The following is a 19,929-nucleotide window of genomic DNA, read 5'->3' on the forward strand; positions in this document are numbered from 1 at the left end:
AATCATACTGCTCACATTCTGGTCCGGTCAAATACAATTTTGGGATTCCAGGGAAACTGCAGTAAAAGATGAATCGCAGATCAGCCAGATCAGGAGCCCGGCAATGCCAGAATTCTAGTGGAGAAAGGAGCTTTAAACGTGAGCATCTGCCATGTCTGTCTGACACTCGCCAGTTCCTCCCTCCGTCTCCCTCTCTGTCTCTCTCCATCTCGCTCTCTCTCGCTCTCCCTCTGTAAGCCTTTTCTTGCCCCCTGTCTGTCGGCTCATTTGAGTATCCCTCCATCTTTCAATCACTCGTCATCTCTGGAATCCCACCACGTCTTTGTCTGGAACGACTAGCCCTCATCAAAGGGAAATGGCTAGATAGTGTGTTTGCCTTTCTCCCTTTCCCTCTCTCGTTCATTGCAGTGGACCCTCGTTTCCCTCCTTTAGTCATCATCCCCACTTACACACCTATTCACGCCGGTGTTGCTGTTTGCATCCTACTCATTGATATCTTGAAATAAAGGATACCAGAATTATGTGAGGTTTCCAACAATGCTGCTGAAACGTGTGTGTTTTTCATTCATGTTTCCTCAGTGAGAAACTGCTCAAAATATAGAGGGTTCATTGGGTTCATTGGCTCCAACTGTCCTTTCTCAGATGGAAGATAGCATTAGCAATGAAAACACTGAATTGTGTGACCTTCAGGGAGAAAGGGTTCGGTGGGAATTTGTACGTTACTACTGCATTGGCCACCTTTGTAGTAGGAGAAAGACTTTGGCGCTTTGTTCTTGTCCACCACCACTAGGAGTTGAGATTCTCTGTCTGCTATAATCACTGAATTTTGGAGGGGTTCAGGGATATTGGGTGAGGATGATGATGCTTGATGCTTTTAACTTCTGTCTTAAACAATATTGTAGGATACCTTTGTACCTAAAGCACTCTCTAATAGACACACCGACACAAACAGAGATGCAAACACACACAGAAATATCTATATGGGGATTGATTTTCAAACAGAAATATGATCCAACCCCAACATATACACGTACATCTATAGTATAATACACTATGTAAGTAAGCTTTCACTATAAAAGCAAATCATAAAACAAACATAGAAGCGAGTAAGGAGCGGTGCCATCTATATGCCAGTCAATTCATGTATTGCTCTGGAAGTTGCAGTAAATTCAACTGACCAGAAATTCAATGGACACATATTACACACATACACTCATAGGAACCTGGGAACTTTGGCAGGATATGGAATTGCAGCCTGGTCGCATAGACTAGACGTAACATAGTAAATGTCAATCCAGGACACACTCAAATGAGTATGATATGTAACGTTTGGTATGGTGCACAAGACAGAAGGCTACTTAAGGCAAAAATGAATAATGATAACGCGGATGTCTAGCAACCCAAAGGTTATATCAACTTTTCAACTACTTAATTATTTTTAGCTACTTTGCAACTACTTAGCATGTTAGCTAGCCCTTCTCCTAACCCTAACCTTAAGCCCTTTTAGCTAACCGTCAGCTAGCTAACATTAGTATTAGCCACCTTGCTAACAGTAGCCACAACAATTCGGAATTCGTAAACATATCATACATTTAGAAAACTCGTAACATATTGTACATTTAGTAAATTCATAACATATTGTACATTTTGCAAATTCGTAACATATCATACGAATTGTAATTCGTAATACATCATACAAAATGGATGATGGACATGCACAAATGAATATATACCATACGAAATGTAACATATACTAAATTGAGTATCTCGGATTTACCCAAAGAATAATATGAAATGCTCTGAGACCAGGTTGGGAATTGGATTCAGTAAAATAAATAATGTTAGCCTACAGATGTGTGTAGACACCATTGCGCATGTGGAGTTGAGCTTCTTAACTACAACTCATCGTTACGCCCATCCAAATAAAATGTAATTATGATTATTATTTATGAAAAGCTTATAATTATTTGCATAGAATGTGTGTGTAGAAATGCTCCACATTGCTCTGCAAGGGTGGGGACACATGTCTGCAGTCACAGTCACACAAAAAGCCTTGAAATCCCCCACCCCACCAACCCCCCTCCTGTAATTTAGTAGGTCTACGTTTGGTGCTTATTTGTCTGTCTCAACAACAACAAAAAAACAGCTTAAATGTATGTGTGTGTGAGTGAGCGGGAGTCACGTCTGAGCCAGTATCCAGCACTAAAATGTTACACACACAACCCGGCACGCCCCCACCTCTCTGTTTGTCCAATTTAACGACCGTGGATGTGTCATGTAGCATATGCATTCTCACGTTGGCATTACATTTATTTGAGATGAAATTATATTGGCTGAAGCAATGATATAAAATAGCTTCACGAACTCTTCAAAACAAATGATCATCCCAGCCAGACGAGCACATCCCCAACCCAACAGCCCAAATGGCAAACCAATTTACCTGACAACGCGCACAGGCGTGCGTAATGTCTACACCCGAATATTTAAACACATAAACAAAATCAACCATGTAATTATTATGAATTCCAATGAAACTATCGGTATGTTTTACGTGACGACAACGTCTGACGGGTGGTTTTCTGACACAGTGGCTCCGCTCATATGATTAAAACGATGCCATGCATGGGCTCCATCATCACAAGTCAGCTGATCGACTTCTTGTTTTCGTGTGAAATATTTACGAGCACTAGCCACTACTGAATTTAAGACCTGGGCTACGTTATCTTTATAGTTCTGTCGCAAATAAAGCAGACATGCTGACTACATTTTTTTGTGTAAAATTGCATCGCCTACAAACACACGATATGGCCTCTACTAGACTATGCTACTTGTGCTACAGCAGAAAGTGCGTAAATTGTTGTGGAAAAACACTTACACCTCTCACTCCTATAAACATTGACTTCACATGCAGTTAACCCGTAGGGTATATCACATGCAATTGCATATCAAGGGAATATGATTTCATCGATGGCGTTTGGTTATTCAAATAAGAGGCAACATTTGCTGTTCCTATAACATGTTGTGGGAAATAAATGTAAAGGCATTACCTTGTAAAAAAAAACGGAGGTATGGCTTGGCGCAGGGGTAAGTGCCGATATCCAGTAGTAAAATCAGACAACAACAAAACCACGCCGGGATGTTGATGATGACATTGCCGTCCTCTTGGAAGAACGGTAAAAAAAAAAAAAAAACTTTTTCCAGATGTGTCGAGAAATACTGAAAGATAGAATATAGAAATGGGCGGATCTTAGAAGATTGCTGGTTCTTGTTTACATGTACAGCGTTTCTATTTGTTCACCGATTAAATTGGCACTATGGGCTACCCTTTAAGAATTCTGATTGAAATCCATGGTGCAGTTCTATGCGACGTTACAAAATGCTATTCTGCCCCCCCCCAAAAAAACCATTCACAAATAAAATAATGGAACGCTCCTAAATTCTGCGCGTTATCTGAACCATCCGATAAAACATGGATGGCTAAACACAGAAATGTCGGTTCAAGCGGTGCGCTACCAGATATTTGCATTTATATTAATATTAATAATTGTTCTCCAGAGGAGGCCATTGGTTGATCAAATAGCGGATGCAACGAGGCAGGTTTATGAAGATTCCATAATGCGCGTCTCGCTCAACCGATGTGACGCTCAGGTTTTTTTAATTGTCGAGTCGACATATCTGACCGCCTTACCGAGTATACATTTTCTAAGTATTTGTTTTCTATATTTCTATGTCTGCCCTTTTCCCCGCCTCTCTCTATCGACTCAGGTTGAGTAGTATTTACAATTTCGTCTGCGGTCTCATTGCAGACGTAAGCAGTCTGGCAGCGTGTGCTTTTTATATCCGAGGTTCACAGCAGCCCATCTTTTTACCTTAGAAAATGACAGACAGAGGCTACAACATATATTAATTCACACATACAATCACACACGGCTTGGAAAAAGCACAGTGTTTACCGGTTGACATGACACATATTTACATCAAACTCATTGAACTCTAACAGACAGAGTCAAAAAAAATATTCAGAGATACATTCAACCACTTCAAGACTTAAGCAATTCATCAATTTATCTGAATAGGCAGTTATGTTATGAACAGTTATTTTAAAGAGTTATTCACCCTATCAACTTCATTGGGTTCTTCCTATTGCGCCCCTTTAGGTCTGTTTTCATATTGAGAACTGCAAACTAAATAGTGAGCAGAGTGAGTTAAATTGGGATTTTATTGGCGGTCCAAAAACTGTTTTACATTCCACGATAATTTTGAAAAACAGATATCATGTCTATTCAATTCCCCCTTTATAACAGTTGCCTATTATGCTACAAGTTCTAGGCTGTCTGTCGTAGTGAATTATTTTAATCCATTCACGTTTCTCCTCGCATTCTGCCTGCAATAAGAGGTTCCTCATTAGGCTGTCAAAGATCATCTATTATATTAACAACATAGTTGAGTGACCAGGAGGAGGCGAGATCAGGTGGGACCATTCTAGCCAATGAGAGGGCAGATAGGCCTGTGAATAGCAGGCACATTTCCGATATAAAGTAGTTTTTTTCAAAGTTGCCGAAATGCCATGCGCTTCCACTCATATAAGTGCATTCATAACAACCTAACCATTGCTAAACTTATATTTGATCAAATAAGCCTCACGTAGCATGTTAGAAATTCTTATTTTTTTGACCAAATGTAACATTCTCATTGACCAAACAGACATTTCTCACTTAGTGGTCGTCTTTTCGTGGACAGATTTGGGGCAGAGTAAACACTTGCTTCGCCTCTTCCTCTCTGGCTATATGAGCGGTCAGGGCAAGGCGCTATTCAGTGACCGTGGTGCTGAATCAACTATCAGTCTCCTGTTTAGGCTACCTTATTCCACGCTGGTCGCGGTACTGTCCATAGTGCTGAATGTTTGTGGGCCTGAGCGCTGCCCTGTTCAGTTGCCGTGCTACTGAATAGGTGATAACTTGTTTTCTTTGAGCTGATCTAGCAACTGCCCATATTGCTGAATGCTTGTGAGCCGGTAGGGCACATCAATGACATAAAAGTATTGTGGGGGGTTGTCTTGTTAGACATCAGTGCAGCTTTTGACGTTATCGACCATAGTCTGCTGCTGGAACAACTTATGTGTTATGGCTTTGCACCCACAGTTATAATGTGGATAAAGAGCTACTAGTCTAACAGAACACAGAGGGTGTTCTTTAATGGAAGCCTCTCAAACATAATCCAGGTAGGAGCAGGAATTCCCCCAGGGTAGCTGTTTAGGACACTTGCTTTTTTCAAGCCTTACTAGTAAGGCCAGTGTGTCTATGTATGCGGATGACTCAACACTATACACATCAGCTACTACAGTGACTGAAATGACTGCAACACTTAACAAAGAGCTGCAGTTGGTTTCGGAATAGGTAGCAATGAATAAGTTAGTACTAAATATTTCCAAAACTAAAAGCATTGTATTTGGGACAAATCATTCACTAAACCCTATACCTCTTAACAACACAGTCAACAAGGTAGGTTTTGTCACACCTAGACTACTGTTCAGTAGTGTGGTCAGGTGCCACAAAGAGGGACTTGGGAAAACTGCAGTTGGCTCAGAACATGGCAGCAGGGCTGGCCCTTAAAAGTACACTGAGAGCTAACATTAATGACATGCATGTCAATCTCTCATGACTCAAAGTGGAAGAGAGATTGACTTCATCATTACTGTTTTTGTAAGAGGTGTTGACATGCTGAAGGTACAAATACTAGCACACAGCTCGGACACCCATGCATACCCCACAAGACATGCCACCAGAGGTCTCTTCACAGTCCCCAAGTCCAGAACAGACTATGGGATGTGCACAGTACAACATAGAGCCATGACTACATGGAAATCTATTCCACATCAGGTAACTGATGCAAGCAGTACAGCGGGGACTGTGAAGTAACACAAACATAGGCACAGACACATGCATACACACACATGATAACGTACGCACTATACACACACGTACACATGGATTTCTGCATTGTATATATGTGGTAGTGGTGTATGGGCCTGAGGGCACACACTTAGTGTGTTGTGACTTCTGTAATGATTGTATTGTAATGTTTTTAAAATTGTATAACTGCCTTAATTTTGCCGGACCCCAGGAAGAGTAGCTGCTGCCTTGGCAGCAGCTAATGGGGATCCATAATAAATACAAATACAAAATGGATTCAAGCAGGCTAGGGATGTCTTGCAGCTTCTATCCCTAGAATTTCTAAGCAAACAGCTGGAGGCAGGGCTTTCTCCTACAGAGCTCAATTTTTATGGAATAGTCTGCCTACCCATGTGAGAGATGCAGACTCGGTCTCAACCTTTAAGTCTTTACTGAAGACTCATCTCTTCAGTGGGTCCTATGATTGAGTGTAGTCTGGCCCAGGAGTGTGAAGGTGAACGGAAAGGCTCTGGAGCAACGAACCGCCCTTGCTGTGTCTGCCTGGCCGGTTCCCCTCTCTCCACTGGGATTCTCTGCCTCTAACCCTATTACAGGGGCTGAGTCACTGGCTTATTGGTGTTCTTCCATGCCGTCCCTAGGAGGGGTGCGTCACTTGAGTGGGTTGAGTCACTGACGTGGTCTTCCTGTCTGGGTTGGCGCCCCCCCTTGGGTTGTGCCGTGGCGGAGATCTTTGTGGGCTATACTCGGCCTTGTCTCAGGATGGTAAGTTGGTGGTTGAAGATATCCCTCTAGTGGTGTGGGGGCTGTGCTTTGGCAAAGTGGGTGGGGTTATATCCTTCCTGTTTGGCCCTGTCCGGGGGTATTGTCGGATGGGGCCACAGTGTCTCCTGACCCCTCCTGTCTCAGCCTCCAGTATTTATGCTGCAGTAGTTTATGTGTCGGGGGGCTAGGGTCAGTCTGTTATATCTGGAGTATTTCTCCTGTCTTATCCGGTGTCCTGTGTGAATTTAAGTATGCTCTCTCTAATTCTCTCTCTCTCTTTCTCTCTTTCTTTCTCTCTCTCGGAGGACCTGAACCCTAGGACCATGCCTCAGGACTACCTGACATGATGACTCCTTGCTGTCCCCAGTCCACCTGGCCGTGCTGCTGCTCCAGTTTCAACTGTTCTGCCTGCGGCTATGGAACCCTGACCTGTTCACCGGACGTGCTACCTGTCCCAGACCTACTGTTTTCAACTCTCTAGAAACAGCAGGAGCGGTAGAGATACTCTCAATGATCGGCTATGAAAAGCCAACTGATATTTACTCTTGAGGTGCTGACTTGTTGCACCCTCGACAACTGTGATTATTATTATTTGACCATGCTGGTCATTTATGAACATTTGAACATCTTGGCCATGTTCTGTTATAATCTCCTCCCGGCACAGCCAGAAGAGGACTGGCCACCCCTCATAGCCTGGTTCCTCTCTAGGTTTCTTCCTAGGTTTTGGCCTTTCTAGGGAGTTTATCCTAGCCACCGTGCTTCTACACCTGCATTGCTTGCTGTTTGGGGTTTTAGGCTGGGTTTCTGTACAGCACTTTGAGATATCAGCTGATGTAAGAAGGGCTATATAAATACATTTGATTTGATTTGATTCTATTATTTCAGTTACAACACAGGGGTCCAATGGAACAAAAATAAGTTGATGCTGGATAGTGAACAATGTCGGAAAAGTCTTTATGCAAAACAAACTTCCAGAAGTAATTAAGGCACTCTCATGTAGTGGAACATTTTAAAAACCTGTATTGTTTTACGGCTTATGCATGGTAAGAATTAAAAAATCTCAACAGCCTCAACAGATTCCAGTCATGCAGTCATCAGTCCATTACATGTTTTCTAACAAGTCTTTAGCAGAGAAAATTGTAGTACTTTACCTGGTTCCTCCTGTTTTTAAAGTGTTTTCATTGTCTGTATGTAACCATAGATTCTCTATGATTATATGTAAATATCACTTGGAGAAATCCTATCCATTATGTACTGTGTATGGCTAAGCTCCAAACCAGGGAGATGGAAGAAATTTGAGAAAGCTGTGGGTATATGTGTAATACCCTTTCTAGATAGATAAAATAGTTATAGGCACCAGTTGCCTATTTGAGAAATGCGCCAGAGTTATATGGAGGATAATGAGTAGTCAAATTAATCAGAATCATGTCCAAGATAATGTAGCATATAGTGAGTCCCTTTTAAAATGTATTCATATTTGGTGACAAGTCTACACCTTGTTTTTCATATTTCACATCCCCTGAAAGCCCGATGTGGTGCTCAACACACCCCTTTGGAAGCGCCCTTCTGTCTCTACAGGGTGTAGGCCTACAGCAGGCGTCTTCAACATTTTCTTGCTCAGGGACCCCCTCCCAGGCAAACCAGCAACCCAGACCCTAGCAAAAGAAAATGTGCTTCACATCTTGTCTTTATCACCAGGTGAATGATAATGGCAAGGAGAAGTAATAAACATTTTAAAATGAATAGATTTGGTAGATAGTTGTTAATTATTTTGACTTCCACGTTATAATTGGAAGAGGAAATACAAACTCTAACATCGCCTATTAGCTAGAAAGGGAACTCCAAACACATCTTCACTAAGAGCAGCTGTTTAGCTGGTTAAACAAAGGTTAGCCATGTGTTGGCAAAAATGCATATCCTAGTTCAGAAAGCTTGCCAGAGGCACCTGTCGCACTGGTAGCCTATTCGTGGGTGCTTTTTCAAAGCCTATGTCAGACAGTCCAGTGAGTAATTGGCTCCAACGAGTGTCATTTGTTAATATTAGGAGTTGAAAAATAAAATTGACATAATTAGAAAGAAGATATCCTCCTCTTTTCTGCTATGGGTATGTAATTCCAAATGCATTTATTCTGTTTTTGCTAGCAATAGTCATCAAAATATTTTTATAAAAACTAAATATTTTCCACTTAAAGAAAGAATATATAGAGATTTTCGATGACCCCCTGCAGTACTAGGGTTCCATGGACCCCCGGTTGAATACCCCTGGTCTACAGGGATCCTCCCACGGTCTAGAAAGTCAGAAGACATATAAGGCATGTATGCAATTTGTGTAGCTGACATGCATCAGATCATTTCAATGTCAGGATAAGCATTTGACATCTCATGAACCACATCAATATAATATAATGATATGTGTATCTGGAATGCACCCATTCATGTCAGATTTCAATGCATGTTCACACTGGTACATACTTTAAACATTGTGACTGACATGACACTTGCCAAGCACTCCGGCTGAAGGTCGGCGCCCTGCGGCCCCAAATGCGCTAGTCCGGCCATGAACAAGAACCAACTCCTTTTCCAATTAAATGTTATTTAGCCAGCTTGGCCAAGTGCATTCTAGTTTGTCAAGACAAGTTTTTGGTTGAATATCAATTTTACATTGTGTTATGACAGATAGACCTTCTAAAACATTTGCCTGATCTTTTTATTGATATTCCGTAGGCTAGAACTAATAATATGCTGGTGCTCATATTATAAAAGTTAGATCATTTAGGAAGGCCTGTATACAGTCCTAGTCCTATTATGTTACGCTCGTCGTAAAGATTGGACCAAGGTGCAGCATGGTAGGCGAACATCTTACTTATATAAAAAAAAATGAACACAGAAAAAACAACAAAATACAAAGACGAATGTAAAGTTCTGCAGGCTACACAGCACCGATGCAAAAACAAGATCCCACAAACTAAGGTGGGAAAAAGGCTGCCTAAGTATGATCCCCAATCAGAGACAACGATAGACAGCTGCCTCTGATTGGGAACCATACCCGGCAATCAAAGAAATAGAAAAACTAGAATGCCCACCCAAATCATACCCTGACATAACCAAATAGAGAAATAAAAAGGCTCTCTAAGGTCAGGGCGTGACATATTACAAGTAAATATGAAGAATGCTCACACTTTTCCTTTTATCTATGTAACTACAATTTATCATTCTCATACTCAACCTGTTTTTCGACTTCAATTGTGCAAGCACATACCTAGCTCTCAAAAACCGTTCTCGGTACATAGGGTTTTCAGCGGTTACATTTAGCCATGGTTGGCTCCATGTGAACTACAATTCCGAGTGTCTAGTTTGAGAAACAGACGCCTCACAAGTCCTCAACTGGCAGCTTCATTAAATAGTACCCGCAAAACACCAGTCTCAACGTCAACAGCGAAGTGGCGACTCCGAGAGAGTTCCTCTGTCCAGTGTCTGTGTTCTTTTGCCCATCTTAATCTTTTATTTTTATTGGCTAGTCTGAGATATGGCTTTTTCTTTGCAACTCTGCCTAGAAGGCCAGCATCCCGGAGTCGCCTCTTCACTGTTGACGTTGAGACTGGGTACTATTTAATGAAGCTGCCAGTTGAGAATTTGTGAGGCGTCTGTTTCTCAAACTAGACACTCTAATGTACTTATCCTCTTGCTCAGTTGTGCACCGGGGCCTCCCACTCCTCTTTCTATTCTGGTTAGGGCCAGTTTGCGCTGTTCTGTGAAGGGAGTAGTACACAGCCGGCTTTGTTATTGTTTGAACAGCAGATTACTAACACAGGACCAGTGGCGGAACCTATGTAGGTGGCTGATATTAATTTCAAACACGTGCTGTTTATGATCTACAGTCTGTTTTCCGAAGTCCAACTCTATAGAATATCAAATCAAATCAAATCAAATTTATTTATATAGCCCTTCGTACATCAGCTGATATTCTCAAAGTGCTGTACAGAAACCCAGCCTAAAACCCCAAACAGCAAGCAAAGCATGTGAAAGAAGCACGGTGGCTAGGAAAAACTCCCTAGGAAAAACTCCCTAGAAAGGCCAAAAACCTAGGAAGAAACCTAGAGAGGAACCAGGCTATGAGGGGTGGCCAGTCCTCTTCTGGCTGTGCAGGGTGGATATTATAACAGAACATGGTCAAAATGTTAAAATGTTAAAATGTTCATAAATGACCAGCATGGTCAAATAATAATAATCATAGTAGTTGTCGAGGGTGCAACAAGCACGTCCGGTGAACAGGTCAGGGTTCCATAGCCGCAGGCAGAACAGTTGAAACTGGAGCAGCAGCACGGCCAGGTGGACTGGGGACAGCAAGGAGTCATCATACCAGGTAGTCCTGAGGCATGGTCCTAGGGCTCAGGTCCTCCGAGAGAAAGACAGAAATAGAGAAAGAGAGAATTAGAGAGAGCATATTTAAATACACACAGGACACCGGATAAGACAAGAGAAATACTCCAGATGTAACAGACTGACCCTAGCCCCCCGACACATAAACTACTGCAGCAATATGTTTCTGAACACTTACATACACTACCGTACACAGCGTTGTACGAGATCTTCAGTTTCATGGCAATTTCTCACATGGAATAGCATTAATTTCTCAGAACAAGAATAGACTGATGAGTTTCAGAAGAAAGGTCTTTGTTTCTAGCCATTTTGAGCCTGTAATCGAACCCACAAATGCTGATGCTTCAGATACTCAACTAGTCTAATGAAGGCCAGTTTTATTGCTTCTTTAATCAGAACAATAGTTTTCAACTGTGCTAATATAATTGCAAAAGGGTTTTCTAATGATCAATTAGCCTTTTAAAATGATAAACTTGGATTAGCTAACACAACATGCCATTGATGGTTGCTGATAATGGGCTTCTGTACGTCTATGTAAATATTCCATTAAAAATCAGCCGTTTCCAGCTACAATAGTATTTTACAACATTAACAATGTCTACACTGTATTTCTGATCAATTTGATGTTATTTTACTGGACAAAAAATGTGCTTTTCTTTCAAAAACAAGGACATTTCTAAGTGACCGTAAACTATTGAATGGTAGTGTGTGCCATATTTTGCATCCCTTCCTGTGGACTCACTCACCATCCCCTATTCCTCAGGTCTGGATTGTATTGGGTTGATGGTGTACCTTTTGTTAACCTCTCTGTGCCTGCTGTCTACTCTCTACTTCATATGGCAGCTGAAGGACTGGCACACACCTGAAAGAGGTACTGTCATACTGAATGTTGCCCTGAATTCTTGAATGTTGTATTTTTTTACGTGATGCTCCAGAACTTTTGTATAATTTCAGCCAGTTGTTTTGAAAGTGGTGCTCACAAGCCAAAACGGGTCCCCATTTCTTGTGTACTACATCATCCAATTGTGTACTACGTAATCCAATGATGTACTACGTCGGCCATTTCGTATGGCAATTTGTATGTTACAAATCCAATCGTACAATATGTTACAAATTTGCTGTGCTTAATTAAGATCCAACACTGCATCTTTAACTCTCAAGTAAACAGTAAACAAAAAATCTCATACCTGATTGTGTGTAACTTTATTTGATTCTGTGACAGTACTGCACTGTCACCACCAGGGGGAGAACTGCATTTGTGAGAAACTGGAAAGTAGCGAAGCATGTTAGGGACTACTTCCCAATGAAGGTACACTACATGACCAAAAGTATGTGGAAACCTCCTCGTCAAACATTTTATTCTAAAAACATTGGCATTAATATGGAGTTTGTTCCCCCTTTGCTGCTATAATAGCCTCTACTCTTCTGGGAAGGCTTTCCACTTGATGTGGGAACATTGCTGCAGGGACTTGCTTCCCTTCAGCCACAAGAGCATTAGTGTGGTCGGGCACTGATGTTGGGCAATTAAGCGTGGCTCGCAGTCGGCGTTCCAATTCATCCCAAAGGTGTTTGATGGGGTTGAGGTCAGGGCTCTGTGCAGGCCAATCAAGTTCTTCCTGGCAGATCTTGGCAAACCATTTCTGTATGGACCTTGCTTTGTGCACTTGGGCATTGCCATGCTGAAACAGCAAAGGGCCTTCCCCAAACTGTTGCCACAAAGTTGGAAGCACAGAATCGTCTACAATGTCACTGTATGCTGTAGCATTAAGATTTCCCTTCACTAGAACTAAGGGGCCTAGCCCGAACCATGAAAAACAGCCCCAGACCATTGTTTCTCCTCCACTAAACTTTACAGTTGGCACTATGCATTCGGACAGGTAGCGTTCTCCTGGCAGACGCCAAACCCAGATGTGTCCGTCGGACTGCTAGATGGTGAAGCGTGATACATCACTGCAGAGAACGCGTTTCCATTGCTCCGAAGTCCAATGGCAGCGAGCTTTACATCACTCCAGCCGACGCTTGGCATTGCAGATGGTGAATTTAGGCTTGTGTGCGTGCGGCTGCATGGCCTTGGAAACCCCTTTCATGAAGCTCCTGACGAACAGTTTTTGTGCTTGTTGCTTCCAGAGGCAGTTTGGATCTCGGTAGTGAGTGTTGCAACTGAGGACAGATGATATTTAACTCGTCAGTCCCGTTCTGTGACCTTGTATGGTCTACTTAAAAAAATTAAGGAGAGCCGCACACTCTAGGTGCTCAGATGCAAAAAAAATTAAATGTTCCAACGTTTCGACAGACAAGCTGTCTTCATCAGGGTATGATGAAAATAGCTTGTCTGTCGAAACGTTGGACATAAAAAGATTACATTTTTTTTGCATCTGAGCTCCTAGAGAGTGCGGCTCTCCTTTATTTTTTAAAAGTGTTCCACTCCGCTAGCCAGCACCTCGCCTAAATATGTGTGCGTTTCTTTCGCCTCTAGATTACCTTGTGTGGTCGACCACTTCGCGGCTGAGCCGTTGTTGCTCCTGGAAGTTTCCACTTCACAAAAAATAGCACTTACAGTTGACCGGGACATCTCTAGCAGGGAAGAAATTTGACGAACTGAATTGTTGGAAAGGTGGCATCCTATGACGGAAAGTTACTGAGCTCTTCAGCAGGGCCATTCTACTGCCAATGTTTGTCTATGAAGATTGCATGGCTGCATGCTCGATTTTATACACCTGTCAGCAACGGGTGTGGCTGAAATAGCCGAAACCTCGAATTTGAAGGGGTGTCCACATACTTTTGCATGTATAGTATGATGAATATGACAAACTTTCTAAACTGACTGGATAATTTTTTATCTTAATCATTTTAAACACCCCTCTATTCTTTTTACAGCATTGAACACAGTTTCTACACATTAATGTCCCAGCTTCTATTCCTCAATCTGTATCTCTCTTTGCCTCTGCTCAGTTGGTGCTAAAGGTGAGAAAGGCAATGCGGTAGTGATTGTGATAGGGGGCGCTGCTGAGTCTCTTCTGAGTCTGCTTGGGGTCAACACTGTGGTTATGAAGCAGAGGAAAGGCTTTGTCCGGGTGGCTCTGGAGATTGGGTGAGTTATCTATTTTATGAATGGACCTGTAGTGAGAGGCCACAAATTCACAAGACAGCACAGTGTTGTAGTTATAAAATAATACAACCATACATCACATAGCTACATCATTGAACACCAGGCCAACCAAGCTGCCTGGCTTACTGCTTTAGGCTGGGTTTAAGAATTACTTATTTGTACATTTATTAGATAAAGACCCATAATAACTCAGTGGGTCAGTTCTAATCTCTCTCATTGTTCCTCAGTGCTGACCTGATGCCCGTCTACTTGTATGGGGAGAACAATATCTTCCGCAAGGTGATCTTCTCAGATGGCAATGTGGGCTGGAGGTTACAGCAACTCTTTAAGAAGATCATGGGCTTTGCCCAGTGTCTGTTCATGGGTGAACACTGGTTCTGGATTTGTTACCACTGCCCTGTCACCACTGTTTGTAATTTTGAAAATGTCTTATGATGCACAATCACTTCCACAGAGTCGCCTTCGGTAACTGAGGTTTGGTTTTTTCTGTTACACAGTAGTGTGCAGAAGTAGTGGCTTCAGAAGTAATTTAGTAAGTTGATAGAAACTTTTGCAATTCACATATTAGAAAACCTCTTTGAGTAATCCGATTGTAGAACGCAGTGCTTGTGTAGCTTTGAACAAATGCTCTCACTCTCTATGGTATACAGCATGTACAGCAACATTGTGTTAAGTATCTCACTCTGCTTCACCCATTTTTTCATTGTGTATTCCTCTCAGTGGGTGGTCCTATCCCAGTGCCAAAATGGCCTTCCCCCACTCAGGAGGAAGTGGACCTTTATCACGGCCTCTACATGGAGGCCCTATCCAAGCTCTTGGATGGACACAAGGCCAGCTGTGGACTCTCAGACAGCCACGAGCTGCAGATCATATAGGCCAATCATTAAAACTGCTCCCACAAGGACTATGAGAATTACGTACTTTGTCATGATGCCCTTCTGTCCCTATCAGTCAGATACTGTAGCCTACCGATCTCCACAGTGAGACTACTTGAATGAAAGGAACGCATTCCAACTCAGGATCTGATCCAGTGATGTCCCAATCATCGATTTCTGGATATACAAAGCTGCCAGGCTATTTGTTTTTGACTGTATTTACTGTAAGAATGACTACAAGGGAACAGTGCATGTGCTTTATATGTAGCAATAACTTAACCATGAATCTGAATAACTCTAAGATGCACTCTCCATTACCTAACAAACAAGAGATTGATTGTGTGACTAAGGATTTATAAAAAAAACATTGTGCATACATGTTGAGTACAATCAATCAGACTTTGTAGCCACCTGCAGCATCTGAGCAGCTTATCTGTGATCATAACGTTCTTTCACTTATAATAACTCAACCTTTTTTTGAATAACTTCCGCAGTAGAGCTGCCGAGTACTGACTATCTGTAATGGAGTAATATATTGAAAGTATGACTTTCTGCTGATATCCATTTCAATAAATATGGTTTGTGGTCAGGGTCCACTTAGACCACAGGATTTTGCCACAAGTTCAGAAATTCGTTTTTTTGGCTACTGCTCAAAAGTAGCCCGTCTAAAGTGTTTGTAAATATATCATCTTTCTATTAAAAAATATTCATGGCCCAAGTGCTGGTTTAAGGTTTTAATAATTAGTGTCCTTTTTTTGCTTTTAGACAAATATCACTCATACAAGGTATGTTTTGTTGTTGTTGATAAATCCAAAAATCGCACTGAGGCGTCAAAGGTGGCCTGTTAATAAAATCCAGATTTGAATCTATACTGAACAAAAATATAAACGCAACATGTAAAGTGTTGGTCTGATGTTTCATGAGCTGAAATAAAATATCCCGAAACTTGCCATACACACATGAATATTATTTTGCTCTAATTTTGTGCACAAATTTGTTTACATCCCTGTTAGTGAGCATTTCTCCTTTGCCAAGATAATCCACCCACCTGACAGGTGTGGCATATCAAGAAGCTGATTAAACAGCATGATCACTACACAGGTGCACTTTGTGCAGGGGACAATAAAAGGCCACTCTATAATGTGCAGTTTTGTCACACAATACAATGCCACACGTTTTGAGGGAGTGTGCAATTGGCATGCTGACTGCAGGAATGTCCACCAGAGCTGTTGCCAGAGAACTGAATGTTAATTTCACTACTATAAGCCGCTTCCAATGTAATTTTAGAGAATTTGGCAGTACGTCCAACCGGCCTCAAAACCGCAGACCGCGTGTAACCATGCCAGTCCAGGACCTCCACATCCGGCTTCTTCAACTGCAGGATGATCTGAGACTAGCCACCTGGACAGCTGATGAAACTGAGGAGTATTTCTGTCTGTAATAATGCCCTTTTGTGAGGAAAACCTCATTCTGATTGGCAGGGCCTGGCTCCCAAGTGGGTGGGCGGGCCTATGTCCTCCCAGGCCCACCCATGGCTGTGCCCTGCACAGTTATGTGAAATCCATAGATTAGGGCCTAATTAATTGATTTCAATTGACTGATTTCCTTTTATGAACTTTAACTCAGTAAAATCATTGAAAATGTTGCATGTTGCGTTTTCATTTTTGTTCAGTATATGATTGTCAAATTCAGGCCTAGGCTGAAGCGCAGACGCACACTATGGAGCAAACACCATTCCCTTTCTGAGTTATCGCTATCTCATGCAGGGGCTCCCATCAGATCACCACATGCCTGTTGCGATAGCAACAGCATTGTACCCATTCAGCCACTGTCTGGTGCTATGGAAGGGAGTCATACGGCTCATTCAGACTGACTGGATGAGAGTCATATAGCTCATACAGACTGACTGGAAGGGAGTCATACAGCTCATACAGACTGACTGGATGGGTGTCATACGGCTCATTCAGACTGACTGGATGAGAGTCATATAGCTCATACAGACTGACTGGACGGGAGTCATACAGCTCATTCAGATACTCTGATGCTGCACAAAAAAGAAACCTGTCCTTCAGTTGATGACAGGACGACATATGATCAAGCAATAAAATGATGCAGCCATTCACACGTACCAGCTGAGAGCATCACACAGTCCACTTCAGACACCTGTGAGAGAAGGAGGGAGAGAGGGAGTCATGGAAAATGGTGCTAAATTAAGAGTGGAATAACTCTCACAAATTCTACCCATCATAGCACTAACAACACTAAACCAAAAGAGAAGAGCCCTCTGCAGTGCCAGTGGTTTTACCTGGTTTCATGATGTGTGCCCAGGCAGCGGACACAGCAGTAGCGTGCCCCACAGGAAATGCAGGTGTAGGGAGACGGGAAGCCACACACGGCACAGAAGTGGCGCTGCGGCAGTTTGGAGGGCTCGGCACAAGCAGTCAGGTAGTTAGGTCCCTCATTCCCACTTAGTTCCTACAGGGAGCAGGTGGGAGAGGGAATGAAACTCAGAAGGATTGTAAAGAGAAGGAGCAGATGATTGAAGTGAGGGGAGGAAAGCATAGCTGCAGAGGGGGCTGACTTATGGACCTACCTCTTCCTCCAGTAGAGCCTGGAAGTTCTTCCGAAATCTCAATTTGAAATGATCTCCTCTTGTCTTCTTCCTCTTCTTGCCTGAAGATATGAGTGGAGTGAGTCATGAATTGACAGAGCAGTCATTGCAAAACGTCTTGGAATATTAGTAATATTATATCTCTGATCTGATTATGCTTGCTTTACCAGACTCATTGCTGTCATCAAACTGAGGGAGCCTCTTGGCCAGCTGGGGTAGGCTGGCATGAGGATCATCCTGGAAATTGTCCTTTTCAAGTGCCTCTAGCTGTCTGGTTAAGCGTCGCTGGCGCGTAGCGCAGTCCAAAACGCGCCGCTGGCCTGGGTCCTGGGATCGCACTGTAAAAAAAAAAGGATGTGATAGGAAACAAAATATGAATTTGCAAAAATAACGTATTTAGTATGAATTGTTGTAATCAATTAAGAGGACACTGTACAATAAATATATAAAGTATTGTAAATTACAATGGTGGGTTTTGAATTTGCCCCGGACCGTTACTAACGTTACTGATCTTGAGATGCGCGCGGAGGATGAGCAACATGCCGTTTATTTTCATTGTGATATCTAGTTGGAGAGTGTGCTAATGATATCTCACTAGTGTAGCGTACGGACATGCTGCGAGTAATTTTTTCATTTTAATTGCTCACCAACAGCAGAGTAGATCAATCAGTTTAAGAATACAAACACCACCAAACATTACCTGCTATTTTCTTCTCCACCATCGCTGCATAATAATTTCAACGGTGGGCGTGAGGGACATTTTATTGTTATTGGACCATAATAACGCGTTTTCGATTGTAATAAAACCTCATATTACTGAAAACAACTGTAGTAAGCATATTATTTATATAAAATTACTGATATCTCTATGTTAACATTATCTATTTTCCTAACAGCTATCTACTGTCGTCTAAATATTATAAATACTTAATATTTAGTCTAGTCTAAATTGGCCTACATTACAAAGCCTACTGCATGTGGTAGCGTGTTAGGGAACAAAATTAAACTTTGGTTCTGGTGTTAGACTTTATATTGCAAGTTATAAAGAAGCTTTGCAGTAACACAAAACACTATTTCATGAGGATTGGAGTTACCATTGCTGAGATAACTTATTTTCAAATTAATGGAAAAGGTTGTGGAGAGGTCACGGCTCCCGAGTGGCACAGGGTCTGTTGTGACGCCTCTAGCACTGAGATGCCGTGCCTTAGACTGCTAAGGCACTGCATCTCAGTGCTAGAGGCGTCATAACAGACCCTGGTTCGATTCCAGGCTGTATCACAACCGGCCGTGTTTGGGAGTCCCATATGGTAGCACCAATTGGCCCAGCGTTGTCCGGGTTTGGCCGGGGTAGGCCGTCATTGTAAATAAGAATTTGTTCTTAAACTGACTTGCCGAGTTAAATAAAGTTAAAATAAAATACATTTAAAAAAACTAATCAATAATAGCACCAAATCACCTGTTTGGATTTTTTTACTCAACATGTTTTGTCCAATATCTCAGGATAGGGTGGTCATATTGTTACGATGATTCAAGTAAAGTAAAATGTATTACAGTCATTTAAGACCAGTAATTGAAGGTAGGGTGGTCATGCTATTAACAAGTCTTCATGTTTTATTCAAAACTGAGAGTTTGTAACAATTTATGAAATTAGAATATAACATGTTATACTATTTTATGCAAACTACATACTTAATATGGTAATTAGTCTGTACGGAATAAAGAAATAGAGCATTTGTTAACATATTTTGATGAGTAAGGTGGCACCCATGTGTGTGCACACATACACACACACGCCAGGAGTGGTAAGAGAGTACATATAATTGGGATTAAATAATAACGAACAAAAAGCAGAAGTGTGTGTGTAAGGAGCCTAGCAGCAAATATAATAAATGCCCATCCCCCACACCGCCTGCTGACCAACAAGATTGAGAAGAGCCAGGGCCTAGCACCAGCAGCACGAGGGTAACATCACAACAAGCACCTGCACCTCCATTACCCTAGCCACTAGCACCTGACCACCTGTTGAATCTAACCAAAACTGCACCAGTGGAAGCAGAGTTCATTGTGGCTCACCACATTCTTGAAAGGTGAAATCGCAACCACAGACAGGAACAACACATGGATCCCACTCAGTGTTCTTCAACGATAAGGAGGGCCTTTGTCAGCAATGCTGACTGTGCTGTTGGCACTGAAACATGAATAACATTTCTGGGGCATCTACAGCAATGTGCGATAATTCGTTCTCCACCCTGAAGAACATATTCAGTGAACACAGACTCT

At 42.1% G+C, this 19,929-nt stretch overlaps 2 protein-coding genes across 2 annotated transcripts in view; both read right to left on the bottom strand.

Annotated features, from left to right (window-relative positions):
* LOC106567871 (neuronal tyrosine-phosphorylated phosphoinositide-3-kinase adapter 1) overlaps positions 1-5,546 on the bottom strand; it is a 30,354-nt gene extending 24,808 nt beyond the window's left edge. Inside the window, exon 1 of the mRNA XM_014137703.2 lies at positions 3,048-5,546. The gene's annotated coding sequence lies outside the window, so the exon portion shown is untranslated. The remainder of the gene's footprint in view (positions 1-3,047) is intronic.
* Positions 5,547-11,536: 5,990 nt separating this feature from the next.
* On the bottom strand, positions 11,537-18,399 carry znhit1 (zinc finger, HIT-type containing 1). Its single transcript, XM_014137710.2, has 6 exons — positions 18,350-18,399; positions 17,817-17,987; positions 17,632-17,711; positions 17,344-17,513; positions 17,168-17,201; positions 11,537-12,320 (listed from the first exon to the last, which is right to left on the bottom strand). Exons 1-5 carry the CDS (start codon positions 18,369-18,371, stop codon positions 17,180-17,182), a joined length of 465 nt encoding a protein of 154 aa, XP_013993185.1. The 5' UTR covers positions 18,372-18,399; the 3' UTR covers positions 11,537-12,320; positions 17,168-17,179.
* Between the last annotated feature and the right edge of the window lie 1,530 nt (positions 18,400-19,929).

This window comes from Salmo salar, chromosome ssa13, assembly GCF_905237065.1.
Source record: "Salmo salar chromosome ssa13, Ssal_v3.1, whole genome shotgun sequence".
NCBI lineage: Eukaryota > Metazoa > Chordata > Actinopteri > Salmoniformes > Salmonidae > Salmo > Salmo salar.